Consider the following 15,574-nt stretch of genomic DNA (forward strand, 5'->3'; position numbering starts at 1 on the left):
ATTTTTTTTTCAATTTTTTATTAATGCAAAAATACAGCTAATACTTAAAATAGTTTAAATTGTTCTGTTTCTTTATTTTTTTCTATATAGGTATAATCATTTTTCATAAAATATTAATAATTAGTCTTTTTAACAACGGCAGTGAGTGTTTGTGTTAATTAATATAAAATTTGTGTTTAAATCTAATTTCCTAGTATGTCCTATTTAGTTGCATCAATAATAACATTAACAAATAGTAAATAAAGTATTCAACTAAAAAAATAAAGTTCAGTTTGAGTAAATAAAAAAAAACTAAAACAATTACTGAGTAGTTAATGACTAAAAGAAGAATACAATTTTTTCCTAATTTTCTTAGTCAAAATATAAAAATTACAACTTTTTTTGTTTCTGTACAAACCTTAGAACCAAAAGAACTTAAATAATTATTTGTGCACAGTTATGTGAACACTTTGAGAGGGCGACAGGAAGGCAGGTGAAAAGAGAGTATCGTAATTGTTACGATATGGTCTGACCCTCTTTCCATTGTTGAAACAATTCGCCCCTCTTAATGGATGGCAGTTCCTCGTTGATTTTACGCAGGTTAAAAGAGTCTGTGTTGGTGCGGGATGAAAATACGGATGTGGCGGAGTTAATTGGTCGTCGACTAAAAGCTGACTGCCGCCAAACATCACTGTTCATATGAGAGGCATTGATATTATTGAGAGAAGGATTTGAAAACACTGAAGGTCTTGGCGAAAACGCTCCCAGACTAGGTGAATCAATTGGTTGAAAACCATTTATATTATCCATAGTTAGGGTTCTTTGGTGATAATCATTAACATCTGGACACAGAGAATTTTCCCTCGACAGTGGATTTCCAGCGCCTCCATGTTGTGACTCAAATCCCGATGAATGTGATGATGCCCTTGAAAGACCCTCTTCCATGGGGGTCAAAGGGTTAGTAACTGATTGCAATAACAGTCCATTTCTTGGAATTTCTGACATTGATTGTCTTTGATTAAAATAACCACCAGCAAGCCATGAGGCATTAGCGGAATTGTTGTGAGACAAATTTGTGGTGCTAAATCTAGTTGGCGACAACAGTCTGTTGGGTCTTGCTGGTGGATTAGGATTGGATGATTGTTGATAGACCGCGCTAGTGGAGGCCGAAAACGGTGAGAATATGCCTGAGGTTATACGTTGTTGTGATGGCTGGGCAAATGTGTTGTCTCCGTTGAAAACGGCAGTTGTATTGCCAGCTGTGAAAAAAGAAGCGTCATTGTCCTGAGTTTGATTGACTAAACGAGATTGCTCCCGGGGCTCCACAAAGGAATTATTAAAAACACTGGCACTGGTCATTGAAGTATTTAGACCAAAAGTAGATCCATGATGTGTGGGTCTGTTGTTCAACTGTAAATCTGAAGCAAATAGACCTTGACGTGTTTGTGGCATTGGCATAGGTGTTGCAAAGACTGGTCTTAACGTTTGATTTTCTTCTCCAGCATAACTTCTAAAACTGGAATTTGGGGAAATTTGTCTCCTTGGCAATTGATTTAATGAAAATGCCGATGAGGTTAAGGGTGACTTGGCCAAACGAGGTGAGGTACTGTTGATAGGCTTAATGGGTGAAGATTTATTAGATTTAACACTACGCATAGATACACAGCTGCCATTTAATTGTTGACTTAACATGCTCATGGTCTCATCATCACTTAAATAATCCTCTGAATAAATTTTGTGGAAACTATTTGCCGTATTGTCATGCAGCTTGGGCGAAGGTTCAGGTTTTGAGCCAACAGCCATTACAAAAGTAACCATAGAAGCCAGAAACTAGAAAGAAAAGTAAAAGTCAGTTGAAATATTTTTTTTTTTTTTAATTTTACTGCGTTGACTCACCATTAAAACCTGCGGCGACAGAGACAATTCCTGGTCCGCTAAGCCACCAGCAAAAATGCTCCAAATAACCAACAATGCTGTATATCTGGTTAAACGAAAACTATCTACAATATTATGCACAAAACAAAGACCCAACAAAGCAAAAGGATAAGCACCCACAAATAATGTTGAAAAATTTAACTGATTTACTTTCAAGCCCATCGAATACATTAACATCATAAAAATTGTTTTCGAAAATAGGGAAATTTTCATGATAATATTTAATTGCTTTATAGCATCCCAATATGTGGCCAACACCTTGGTAAAGGCAATGAAATGTGAGGCTAACAAAAATATGGGTTGTCCCACAGATTCACCCAAAATGTTTGTGATTTGTTCCCTTTTCAACGTACTGCTAGGCATCGAACTGAAAAGACAACAAATATTAAATAATGTTAAAACAATAATGCAGGTGCGTAGTTTTTGCTTTCGTGTCTGTTGTATGGCATGTTCGATTTTCGTTAGATGTGGCTGTTTCAAGGTTTCGGCTCCTTTAATTATAAAGTCCAAAAATTTCGAACCCAATACCATTTTCTTTTTCTCGCGCAGGACCTTATTCAAATGACGATCACATGTAGAACAAAGGCCATACTGTTTTTCTAATTGAGCCCTGTAAAAAATGAAGACAGTGAAGGGGAAAAAATTAATTATCTTATACACACACTGATATTTATCAATTATTTTAATATACTTTAACATACGAAGGCTGTTCTGGTTGTATCTTATTAAGAAAAAATAATAAGAAAAAGTAACATTATCTTATCATTAAACGTTTTCATTGATACAAATATTGAATCAATATTGAATTTCAATGTAAATACAAGATGCATCTTGTGAATTAGATTACATTTCTAGGATTGTAAAACTTTTTAAACGTTTAATGATAAATCAGGTCTTTATGTGTTACTGGTTTGCACTGGAAAAACAAAGCAATGGAGGGACTCCAATATGTAGCTTTTCTTAATTACTTTAATAGTAGGCTGTGAAAAAAAATGTTTAAAAATTGATAAGTGTATTAAAAAGTTTCGTTTGGAATTACATTACTCTCAAAAAAGGTGTCCATCCTATTTGCGCATTTCCCACATTCCCAGATAATACAATGCCTGGCTTAAAAAAGGATTTTTCACAAATAATCCAAAATTGCCATAACAAATAGTTTTTCTGACCATCTGTTTTCTTCCATTTTTTCTACATTTGATCCTTTATGACATCTTAACAAAGCCTTTTGTTTTACTCTTAATACATTCTGTTTTGCTGATTCTTTACACATCTCATCCAATGGGAACAGCTGTATCATAATAACAACAACAACCTGCTTAAAAGGTACTGAGGTGGTATACAGGTAGACAAAAATGAGCATTTAAGTAAACAGATGTTGTACATGTAATAAATTTACATAAGAATTTCGGACAAGGATACTCACTGATAAACTTTTAATTCCTCATCAAAATGGGATTCATTTTTTGGCTCAAACTGTGCCAATTTCTCCACCTTAAGGCGTTGTGCTTCATTACACTCATCGCAAAAGCCATTTGTCGCCGGTTTGGGGGGATATGCCGATGATTGGCTGACATTAAATCGCTTCTCCGAGATACCACTGCAATCTAGTTGTTCATAAATTTCCCGGTTATAGTCCCCATCCTTGTCGAAGCCATTATATTGCTCACAGGATGGACATACCCAGCTATTGGCCTCCAAATAGGGTACCTTTGTGTTGTGATTACAAAACCAACAGTTGACGATGATGCTGAAGCGTGAACTAAAAATAGAGAAACAAAACACACAAGCAAATGTTAAAATGCCTCAGAGTAAAGTACAATGTGTTTTGTTCTTAGATTTGGCCAAACAAGAAATGGCGCGCGTATATTAGCAATGTCATTTGAAATACTTTTAATTGGTATCCAAACATATTCACTCCTCTACTCACCGTATTTTAATATAAATTTTATAAATCACCAAAATGGCCACAAAACCAATGGCCAGCACTGGTAATATGCTCATGGCCAGTGATAGTATAACATTATTATACATTATACACGGATTTTTGTTACACTAATATTAAATATTTTCAATTTATATTTCACAAATTATTTGAATGTATTAATTTTTTATAAAATTTTGAGAGGAAGATGATTAAATAAACTACACAAATGCCGCCTCAGCGCTTGTCAAGAAGCACGCTGAATGACAATTAGTAAGCGAATGACATTTATCTGAAATATGTCATGGTTTATGTATTTCGTACCTGTCTGCAGTGTTGCATATTTTGGTAGCATTTTCGTTGAGGTATTTTGAATATACGAAGCCAGGTAACAAATTCTTGGAAACGCGTGTTTCTATAATGTAAAAAACCGACTGATTATCTTCTTGAGAATACACATATGACTTTAATCGCTTTTCGATGGGCAATAAAACAATAAAATTAAAAATGAAAGACATGTGTTAACTGTCAGGTTTGTAGGGGTTTGTCAGTGATGCACCAAATCCATTTTTAAATAAAAAGTTAATAAATATACAAAGAAAAAATTAATAAATAATGTTTATATAACAAGAATTCCAGTTTTGTATAGATTTGCATGGATTATGTAATTCTCTCGGTTTAAATAAATAATGAATTTGACAGTTACTTTCAAATATATTCGCTAATTTTCTATAGGAAGCGCTGACAGTCTAATTTTTCGTTATTTTTCAGACATTTCAAATCGCACTTTGCTAACCAGATTAGTTTTAAAAGAAAATAGCTTATTCTATTTTTGCTGGACATATCGATACTTCTTTCTACATTGTAAGTATGGTACAATAAAGATGTAGAACAGCTTTGTAAAACTATAAAATTACAGCCCTGAGGCTGTGCCCGCTTCCTGTCAGAATTATACGCAAAAAGTTGTTTTCATTAATTTAATATTTTTCTTCAAAAAGCGTGAAAGATGAATGAAATATCTGAATTTTCTTTAAAAAATATGAACCAAACTATTTAAGCTTTCAATTCCATGGCAAAAATGGTTATTACTTCTAACCTGCACCTTGCGATGTACGTTTCTTCCAATCATTGATTTTGAAAATATTTTGTTTTTGGCGTTCAAAACAATAAATACATACACAAAATTGGAAGAAGTTGGGCACAGTTAGAAAAAATTGTAATCAGCTGGTAGCTCTACTATAGCTTTTTATTGTACCATGGTTGTAAGCATAAAAGAATTATCCAATCAGCTAGGTATTTCTGCTAAATTCTTATAATTATACCATAGCAAACAAATTGCCAGATCGAATATAGCAACCCTTTTCTGAAGTACTCTACCACCTTATATTTCAAACAACATTTTTATTCATATCGGAAATATTTACGTGTGACGAGTGGCATATTTTACAAAAATAATGAAAAATGTTAGCAAAATCTTCACAATACCTGCTATATTGATTTTGTATAAAACGACATCTTTCACTGACAATTTTCTGTAATAAAATTAAGAACAAATTCAGCATGTCAATCTTTTACCAGTATTATAGGAAAATAAGGCTTGATTTTGTCGGTCTTCATACTTGTTCTAGATGCTGCAAAATGATACATTAAAACAATTCAAACATTCATAATCAAAATTTACATGACTTATGAGGCTAATATTTTAGTCTTCTGTTCCAGATTATATTCTTTCTGGACTTTTATATCCTCTTAAAGGCGTGAAAATGGCAAAAAATTTAGTCGAAAAGAAAAAATAAATTGATTTTCATCTTTACGCTAATATTTAAGGAGGATCTACAAAATTTAATTTTGACAATGTGTGGACATCAAATAATAATAATAACAAAAATCGTATGATTGCATGAGATTATCTTTGCAGGTTCCCATATCTGAAATACAAATTTTGACAATGAGATGTTGTCAAATTAATAATTTATCAAATTAATAATTTAGAAAATATTGAAAAGATATGTGCTCTGCTCCAGAACCTGCCAGAATCTAGTGGTTTTGCAATTTTCTCCGATATCATTAAGGAAAAAGCGTCTATCGTAGTAAAAACTTTCACATTTTTGCAGTTCTGGAACAGACCAATTATATTATGACTTTCTTTGCCTTCTTAATTCTACCATGCAACACACATTCTTAGTAGTTCTCAAAGTTATTTTTGGTCTGTTCCGGCACCGATTTATCCATATAATATCGAAAAAAACCTGCAAAACTAGTTGATTCTTGTAGGTTCTGGAACAGAGCAACAATCTATACAAAGATTTTTCGTACTCAGTCGATAACAATTTTCGAATTGTACTTTAGGGAATGTTATTGTTATCGATATGAAACAAAGTCTTCTACTACTTTATTTTGCAACCGATCATTTAATTTCTGAACGCTCTCTTTTTCGATGAACTGTCAAATGCCATAGAAAGAGAAATAATCAACAATTCAGAATTGTGGAGAGTGCACGTGTTTTTTAGCCGAAATAGCTAGTTTGTTTTTATTCAAATTCTCATAGAAATTATAAATAAGAATACAACAAAATGCAGCACGATGATGTGAGTTACAATTTGTTTTAAAATATCAAACATTTCTTATAATTTACCGGGTTAATTTTGCAGGTTGTTTGGAGCATCATCAATAAATCCTTCTGTTCCCACAAAGTCAAGTAAGTGTTGTTGTTCTTTTGTAACATTGGAAAAATAGTTAATTCTCGACATTTCTTCATTCCAACAGAACCGATACACGTACATTCTGCCGCCATGAATACAATTTAACAGGTTTGTGTACCCGTCGTACCTGTCCTTTGGCCAATTCCCAATACGCCACAGTTCGCGAAGAGAAGGGTATAATCTATCTCTATATGAAAACAGCTGAAAGAGCCCATATGCCCAACAAACTGTGGGAACGTGTTAAGCTGTCACGAAACTTTGAAAAGGCCATACAACAGATCAATGAAAATTTGGTATTTTGGCCCAAATATATGATTGCGAAAAATAAGCAAAGATTTTTAAAAATCACACAGTATCTGATACGTATGCGTAAATTGAAATTGAGAAGACAGAAATTGATTGTGCCACTATCGAGGAAGATTGAACGTCGTGAGACCAGACGTGAACAGAAGGCTTTGATAGCAGCCAAGATAGAAAATCACATTGAAAAGGAACTGATGGAACGTTTGAAACGTGGCACCTACAAGGATATATACAATTTCTCACAGGCTGCATTCAACAAAGCTTTGGCGGCTGAAGAAGTTGAAGATGACGAGGAGGAAGATATGGAAGAAGATCTTGAGATGGAACAAGAATTGGAACATGAAATGGATGAGGAATCGAGAGAGTTGAGAAAAGATTTATTAGATGAAGAATTTGTGGAAGCTGACTCGGAGGAAGAAGTCGATGACAGCGATGAAGATGGGTATAGTGACGATGAAGATGCCCTTAGCGATTCTGGTGAGAAGGAAGAAGTCGAAGTTGATAGTGATTTTGAGGAATCCGATGAAGATGAGGGTTCAGATATTGAGGTAAGAATGTGTATATGTTTGTCATTGGGTTATCGACATCAATGCAGAACAATGAAATTAAGTGAATGATTGATTTAAGTTAAAGCTGGTAAAATCGCGGGGATATGGTTGAGTAGGCGTTTTAGTTTCTGATTCAATGCGAAGTATTTGATACTATACACTATCTATAGATGAAAATTACGTCCGAAATCCCGCTGCTCAATGATGAATTTTTTTGAAACAAGAGAACGGATACAGTTAAAAGGCAACTCTATAACAAAACCTAATCCATGTTATCTCCTATAGAAGTGAATATTGTTTGGTAACACATTATTAATGTATAATATGCTTCATTGGAAGGTCTTATTAGAGAGCATCTTGAAACAATATTGTTTTATTGACATACTTTCTATTATTTTACGCTTCATTCAAGTATGGTAAATTGTAAAGCGACAATAAGTTGTAATGCTTTGAATTGTAGATAATAGGGACATAATTTTCAAATATTTTATCAAGGGGGAACATGACAAGTTTTTTTTTTAATTAAAATTTAGATTCAGAAGAGGGGTTTCGTGTCGCTCCAACAATCTGCCTCACAATGCCGAAAAGAAAACAAATGTTTAGTTCCATTCAATTAAAAAAATAGAAAACGTAGAATAGTTGAGAATTGTAAATGTTGAGAATTGCATTCCCTCTTAAATGATTAATATCAGGTTCAAGTTGTTATAAATACTATGTTTCAATCCCCAGAACAGATTAAGATCATTTAAACTATGATGCATATGATGCATTTTATCTGTTCAAGAGGTGTTATATTTTTCGACCGATTTGGATAGAAATTGATATCTTCAAACCTCATTCAGAAAGTTATTAGCCATGTTCTTCAACGAAAGTCTTGAAGTCTTTTTTAACCCTGTTGGCTAGGATGCAGTCGACTAGAAATTTAAGATTCTTCTCTTTAACGAAAAATCTAAATCTTTCCACATTTTCGAACCAAGTTAAGGATCATTTGGACCATTTGGATGAATATGTAATATGGTTTTAAGATTAATTATATTTCTCATACAGGGACACTCACAACAGTTTTTATTATGTTTATTCTTTACACTTTTAATTGAAAAAAATTGAAATGGTCTTTCAAGTTTTCCTTGATTTGTAAAACTTTTTTATTTCGTCTCAACGTGGAGGGCAAACAATATTCGACTTATCTAACTAAACACTGTTGCTACTTTTCTTCTGAAATATTACCTTCCTCAATCTATGATGGCTAACGACAACCATTTTCATAAAGTTTGCTGTTAAGAATAGTTTTTTTGCACAGTTTATTTAATCATTTCTATATCAATTACACATAATTGTTTATTCCCTATTGTCATACACATACTAACTAAACATTGAGGGAGTTTTTCCAAAAAGAGTCAAGAGCAAAAACATTATCTTTTCATATCAGTATTCAGAAATGAATGCCGTTTATTTGAGATTTGTATGCAAGTTACCACCGCCAGCCAGCTCTAGCAGCTGTGTTCCTCTTCTGCTGCTTCTGCTGCTGCTACAACTTGTCATGCCTGTTGTGTCACAATACTGCTGTTATTATCTCTCCTCCGACAACAATAGCAATGCTATTGCTCTTAACTGACGCCGCTACTACGTTCAGTATTTGTTAACAACAATCTGTGTATTGTTGCTGTTGTTTTGTTTTGGTTTTTCACATTTATTTATTTTGACTTTTTTGTGAGTGCTCGGATGGGACCTGCAAAGAATTTCATTCAGCAGCAATTTAACATTATGTCTGGCGCGTTTGATATGGTCTTGTGAATAAGCGAAATAATCGTTGTCTCGTTTTTATTCTGTCGATTTAAATAGAGTTTTTCCAGATTCGAAGTGGAAAACGACCGCGAATAAGTGGGCTTTGAGGGTTTAGTTATTTTTATATGGAAATAAAAATATGGAATAGAAGCCCCAACTTCCACAACGAAATTAAGTACAAGATAAATATAATATAAATTCACAAATTTTATTAATGAGATAGTGGAAATCCGGTTCAATTAAAGATAAGAAGTACAAGAATATCCAGTGTGTGTTACTCTACAGTATTTTGCTTTTGTTTTTTTGCTCTCAAAAAGAAAAAGAAAAAAAAAAAAAACGTGTTAGTGTTTATTCATTGTCATTATGAATGTCATGGTCAATGGATTTCGGTTTCCTTTTTGCAACAAGTTTTCATCTTGTCCATAGCGTAAACATAACATAATTAAATTGTTTTGCATTGAGTGTTTTTATGTCCGAATGATAATTATAAAAAAAACTTAAATTAACTTATAAAAATAAACAAACTTTATCAATACTTTTATCAGGATACACCAGCCGGCGCTTTTGTTCGTGCTCCTGCCAAATCTCCTACCAAAGCGACGGCATCATCTGCCGCCAAGGCTAGCAAAACAAATGGTACATCTAAAGCTGCCACAACGAAAAGACGTCTTAAAAAGCCTAAAGTCGAAATTGAATATGAAATGGAGACCGAAACAAACCGGCAAAGGATACATAACTGAGGTACTACACTTCATGTTGTTATTGTCGCAAATTAAACAGCTTCAATGGCAATATTATTTTGTATTTAGTCTTTTTTTTTAATAACTGTGCTATTAAAATTTTGTAATAAATTAATTTTTAATAAGAATAAAAACACAAAAATGTTGTCAGTTGTACGAAAATAAAATGCAACCTAAATAAAAAACAAACACAAACAAAAACAAAAATACAAATTACAAAGTAAATTATTCATTAACCTGTCTGATATCGTTCACAATGATTCGTTTCTGCCAAGGCGTTGTTCATCGTTGTTTTGAATTCAATGTTATTAGGTCGATTTGAGTTCAGAAAAAAATGTGTTTTTCCACTCATTACAGCTACAGCCTAATTTAATTACATTCGGTTTTGTTCTTAATTAGTAAATTATAGTTACTGCAATTGTTTGTAGTGGATTCTTACCAAAAGCGATAGTTTGTAGAAGTGGTCTACACCTGTATCTTTGGCATTTTACGGAGCAGAAAGACAAAAACTATCTCGTTTGTCTTGGTAGGGCTGTTGCAATAATTAAAATATATTTGATTAAAAATATTTCTACTGTGGTCACAAATACTCTGTTCCAGAATATGCAAGAACGTAAAAATTTTACTGCGGTAACCTCTATGATAGCAAGAAAAATTGCAAAACTAGAAAATTTTTGCAGATTATAAAACAGTTGAAAATACTTCAATCGAGGTCAGGATGGTGTTGTGTTTATAAAACACCACTATTCAGTGAAATGTTCAATATATTCTAATATTTCTTCAATCTCCATTCCACTGTCTTTTTCCATTTGGAACTTACAGTTTTCTGCTGGTATTCTACTTTATTTCAGGTATTTTTTTTTGCATCGCAAATTCTACAAACATCTGTTGAAATATTTCAAAAATACATTTTATTGGAATTTTCGTTATAAAATAATTCCGAATTAGTTCCATCAAAGCTGTTTATTTGGCATAAATTAAATGATTGACGTGTTGTGCATTAAAAACCTGTTTTCCGCATTTAATTTTAAACCACCTTAAATGTTGCATTTTAGCCACAATTTCATTTTCATTCCATTCGATCTGTTTTATGTGTTAGCAGTTAACTTGTGGGCCTGCAGAAAATGTTGCGGAACCTTTCAATTTAATTTTGAATACAGTTATATGTTTTCTACTCGTTTTTTGCATAAATTGATTTACTATTGCTCTGTTCCAGAACATGCAAAATTCTACTAGTTTTTCAATTTTCTTCGACATTCTTGCAGTTCTGGCACAGACTAATATCTCAAATTAATATGTAATAATATGATTGAATTTTTTTAAGTATAATTTCATAAAATTCCACAAATCATTATGATCTATGACTGGGCCAAGAAGTTTGCTACACCTCGAAATATTGGACCGAGACCCACAATGTTATATTCCGATCATCCTATCTCGCCAAGCTAAGTCGTGCTAGCTATGTTTGTCCGTCCGTCTGTCCATGTTTAGTTGTAATCACGCTATAGGTCGGGTTATAGATCAATCGACGCCTAATTTTGTCCCCAGTAAGAGTTTAGGACTGGGCAGAGCCCTACTATTTTGGATGGTCATCGGAAAATATTTAGCGAGTTAGGGCGTAGGCCTGGGAAGAACCCTCTCCATTTTGAATGGTCATCGGAAAATATTTAGCGGGTGAATTGGACCATAATTTTTGTGTGAAAACTCTAAAAGTTTCATTCAACCCCGAATATATCTAAAACTCAGTCACTCTCCGACTTCTTTCCGATTACTAGCGCACAAAAGTGGCACATCTAACCTTTACATTAATTCTGATTTTTGAGATAAAACTAACAGAAACCTAAACATTAAATTTTTTATTTTATTTCCATTAGCACGACAGAGGGCGTTTATATGGGTCACTTGCCACGAAATTTACCATGGTATCGTGGCTCCGCGGTTGAAAACATCCAAACCTGAAATTGGAAATAAATACACTAGTTCTAGTCCTAACAATCGAACGTTTGATAACGAATCTTAATATTCGGAACATTATTGACAATGTCCAATTTTATATTCCAACTTCTTGAGGGAAAAAAAGTCTATTCCAGTCAAAATGGTTTCAGATCTACAGAGCGTTACCGCAGGTTATTGCATGGTTAGCCCGCCTTATAACAAGTATTGCCTCAGTCATATGCCTACAGGGGTATGTATCATTTGATACGGTCAAAACTCGCCTTATCGAAATAAGCATCCAATTCTCTTCCAATCTTACACATCCCAACTAACACATAATCTGGTGTGATGACGGGTCAGATCGGCCCTTTGGTTCCGGATACTCCCCCACGTCAAGTGTCACAATTTTCAATATTACTGTGAGACGTAGAGCACCTACTTGTGACAATTTTCGGATTAAGGTTTCTAGTAATCCTCACATTGTGCGTATATAGTGTCATCGGCAATATTGCAGATAAAAACACGAGGAATATTCTTTTTTGGCCTTTTTAAAACATGGTTCAAAGTTCCTTTTAGACGGGATCGTATAAAGTCAAAATATTCAGAGAAATTATTTGTCATAAAATTCTACTATAGGTTCCAGAACACATCAAAGTCTAGCCTATACCCCTGGAAACACATTTTAGGGTTAAAGCCGTACTTTGTGTGAGTTTATCATCCTATAAAGCATTATTTTAAAAGGAAAACGTAACAGACAAAATTTGTCTTCACCAAATTCGACTATAGCTCGTCAAAGAAAATAAATCTACATTTCCACTGTGTATGAAAAAATATTTGCTTCAATATTCCAAACAAAAAACTGAAAACATTTCCTTTTTTTTGGTAAATTTTCCCCCAACTTTTTTCGAGTTGAGGCCTGAAAGGCGATAGTCATTGCAAATGCAATGACAAACTTAGTATACTTTTTATCACATGGTAGTGTCCCAAAATACTAACATAAATTTTAATTTGTAATTGCATTTTATTTTCAATTTATCTTTAAAAAAGTAATTTTCTCGAGATCAAGATTAACGAAATCTCATATTTTTATTATACATCTCAACCAATAAAAGTCTCATTTTATTATATTTGTATGGCATACTTTTAAATGAAAATCAACACATTTACAAAAACTCTACTCACACATGTCGAATGATCTTGACCGGATCAACGTCACATACAAGGAGATATCAACTAAACTTTGAGGTGATTTGTTGTTTTTTTTTTAATTTTTAAGTCTTAGATAACTTCCAATTGTTTTGTGTGAAATATACGAATTAGCCAATTATGGATAGTTGATTCATCGATGGCGGCGCATTCATCAACAGTGAGAAAAGATTTGTTTAAAAACGGTTTCGAGTATGTTATTATGAATATTTATTAATAAATCAGTACTTGGTGCAATTACTAAGAAAGACATAGAATTAGGGAAATCTGAGAAAATATCTAAAATGTCAAAAAAAGATTTTGAGATTTTTTTCAATAGATGTTTTTCAATAAAGATGCCGCATAAAGATGCATAAATTCCATTAAGATTTTTGACAACAATGGGTATAATGGTTATGATTTCATGCATCCATATGGGTTCATAGTACTTAGGACATAAATTCCCGCCTTTTCCCTTTACTTATAACTCTATTGAAGATATCTCAAAAAATATTTTTTTTTGTTCGTCTCTTCAAAAACAAAAAAAAAAAATGAAAATTGTGATTTTGTCGGCACAGCTGCTATAAGTGGTCAAACGAACGGATGCAAAAACTTATAACAAATATTGACACACTCAAATCTGGTTGCAATGTAAATACAAATAATCTTTTGTATTTAGTACTTTTTCATTGGCTCTAAATAATAGGGTAGAGGGCTTTATGATCCATAGAAAATTTAATTTATTTCGTAAGTAGCTATTTAACTTTAAGCATCAAGAAGTTTAAAATTAGCTGGTCTTCGTGGAACACACATTCATACACTCATAAGTCGTAATTTATACTTAGCTGTAATATAATTGTATGTTGTTGTAACAGCACAATTATTTTATTAAAATAACATTTTAACAGAAAACAGAACAGACAAAACAATAAATTGCGTGATTAATTCCATGGAAATTTTTTAGTATTAAAAATAGAGAATGATCTATGTTTGAAATAAAATAGAAACGGCAATGAGTTTGCACGGGTTAAAACCCTCCAACATGAAGAATACTTAAATTGTGGAAAATAGTTTAGAATTGTTAGCAGAATTGATTGTGTTTTGGAATATTGTGTTTTCATTGCAAATTGGCCCTAGGAATATCGGGTAACATTTTGGCTCGTACAACGGTAAAGATCGATTTTAAGCGTTTAAACGATCGTGGCTGCATTTTCTTATTTTTAAATAAAAAAGATGTTGCTCAATTACACTGTGAAATACAAAAAATAATTACAGGAAAACCATGTAATGAAAGAAGAGCTAAAAATATGCGTTTCGAATGTTTTCATCGCGAAAATTCCCTAATAGTGGGGGCTAGTTCCCTCCTTCTCCACATTTTTTGAAAATCTCGGTTTAAGATTACTGGGAATCCTCACATGTTAGGGACAAAATCTCTTCAGCAATATTACTTATAACAATATAATGATTATTTTGGTCAAAAATCTTAACTATTAAGCTAGTTATCAAATTGGTCTTGTTGTTTCTTTGTCATTCCGCTTGTAACATCCTAAATATTTGTCGTAGACCCCATAAAGTGTATACAGGGTTAGATAAAAAAGTGTAACAAAGTCAAAAGCCATAACTTCTACATTTTATTGAATGAAAGCAAAAAATGACGGAAATAGCATCAAATTTTAGAATAAGTTTAGATTTGTCCGAATTGGTCACCTTTGAGACGAGTTATGGCCTTCAAACGGCCAATGAAACCGTCACACGCTGTCCGAATGTGGCTCTGCAGTATTTTGACCCATTCCCGGCGAAGCGCTTACTTGAGGTGATCGACACTTTGGTATTTTTTAGTGCCAGCGTTGCTTTCCAAAATGCTCCAGACACAATAGTCCAACGGATTGGTATCCGGGGATTTTGGTGACCATTGTGCGCTGGAAAATAAAGCGAGGAACCTTATTTTGTAACCATTCTTGGGTGGCGCGTGCTGAGTGCAATGGTGCTGAGTCCTGTTGGAATGTCCAAGGTCTGGGGCAAAAATGTTTGCGTGCCCAAGGCTTTAATACACCCTCCAGAATATTTTCGCGATAAAATTCGGCATTTATTTTGATGCCACGGTCGATTAATACGAGCGGAGGTACGAGACACAAAAGATTTTTTCACATTTAAATGCTGGAGTGCTCTAATGATAGCCCCTTGTGGTTTTTCAGCCAAATATAAAGAAATCACAGTATCGCGTTTGATCATAGGCATTTCAGACTGTACAATAGGTTTATTGTACCATTTAATGAGGGTACGACAGTAACCCTGAGACATGGGAGTACCACATGTTATGCAGGAACTGGTGAGAATCCAGCCCGATCATTACATTTGTGTCTATTGATGTTTTTGCAGGTATGATTTGTTCACATTTTTCAGTGAATGCACAAGGAACCATAGAGGTTCCTGATAAGTAACGCATATGGGTTTATGAAGCCACTGCGAACAAAGTTTTAATGAATTTGGGTTTAACCCGCAACAATTCCTCGTCAATTTAAAGCACCTTGACGGCTGCAG

The 15,574-nt window shown here is 33.5% G+C and overlaps 2 protein-coding genes across 5 annotated transcripts in view; one reads left to right on the forward strand and one right to left on the reverse strand.

The window, feature by feature from the left end:
- Window positions 1-44: 44 nt before the first annotated feature.
- On the reverse strand, window positions 45-4,115 carry LOC101889001 (uncharacterized). Of its 3 annotated transcripts, XM_005181482.4 has the most exons (4): window positions 3,842-4,115; window positions 3,338-3,673; window positions 1,876-2,524; window positions 45-1,809 (listed from the first exon to the last, which is right to left on the reverse strand). In XM_005181482.4, exons 1-4 carry the CDS (start codon window positions 3,943-3,945, stop codon window positions 496-498), a joined length of 2,403 nt encoding a protein of 800 aa, XP_005181539.2. In that variant the 5' UTR covers window positions 3,946-4,115; the 3' UTR covers window positions 45-495. The 3 variants fall into 3 exon arrangements, with proteins under 3 accessions (XP_005181539.2, XP_019891616.2, XP_019891615.2); XM_020036057.2 differs by lacking the exons at window positions 3,338-3,673; window positions 3,842-4,115 and adding an exon at window positions 2,954-3,226; XM_020036056.2 differs by lacking the exons at window positions 3,338-3,673; window positions 3,842-4,115 and adding an exon at window positions 2,606-2,628.
- Window positions 4,116-6,269: 2,154 nt separating this feature from the next.
- The window catches only part of LOC101888822 (protein MAK16 homolog A), a 105,076-nt gene continuing 95,771 nt past the window's right edge, over window positions 6,270-15,574 (forward strand). The window contains exons 1-4 of one of the 2 annotated variants that reach the window (XM_059127355.1): window positions 6,270-6,423; window positions 6,487-6,533; window positions 6,602-7,388; window positions 9,719-9,914. In XM_059127355.1, coding sequence (XP_058983338.1) covers window positions 6,409-6,423; window positions 6,487-6,533; window positions 6,602-7,388; window positions 9,719-9,913 — 1,044 coding nt within the window. In that variant the 5' untranslated portion in view covers window positions 6,270-6,408 and the 3' untranslated portion in view covers window position 9,914. Of the gene's footprint in view, window positions 6,424-6,486; window positions 6,534-6,601; window positions 7,389-9,718; window positions 10,358-15,574 lie in introns of those variants that run through there. The other variant, XM_020036059.2, reaches the window with a different exon arrangement.

Source organism: Musca domestica, unplaced genomic scaffold, assembly GCF_030504385.1.
Source record: "Musca domestica strain aabys unplaced genomic scaffold, Musca_domestica.polishedcontigs.V.1.1 44, whole genome shotgun sequence".
Lineage (NCBI taxonomy): Eukaryota > Metazoa > Arthropoda > Insecta > Diptera > Muscidae > Musca > Musca domestica.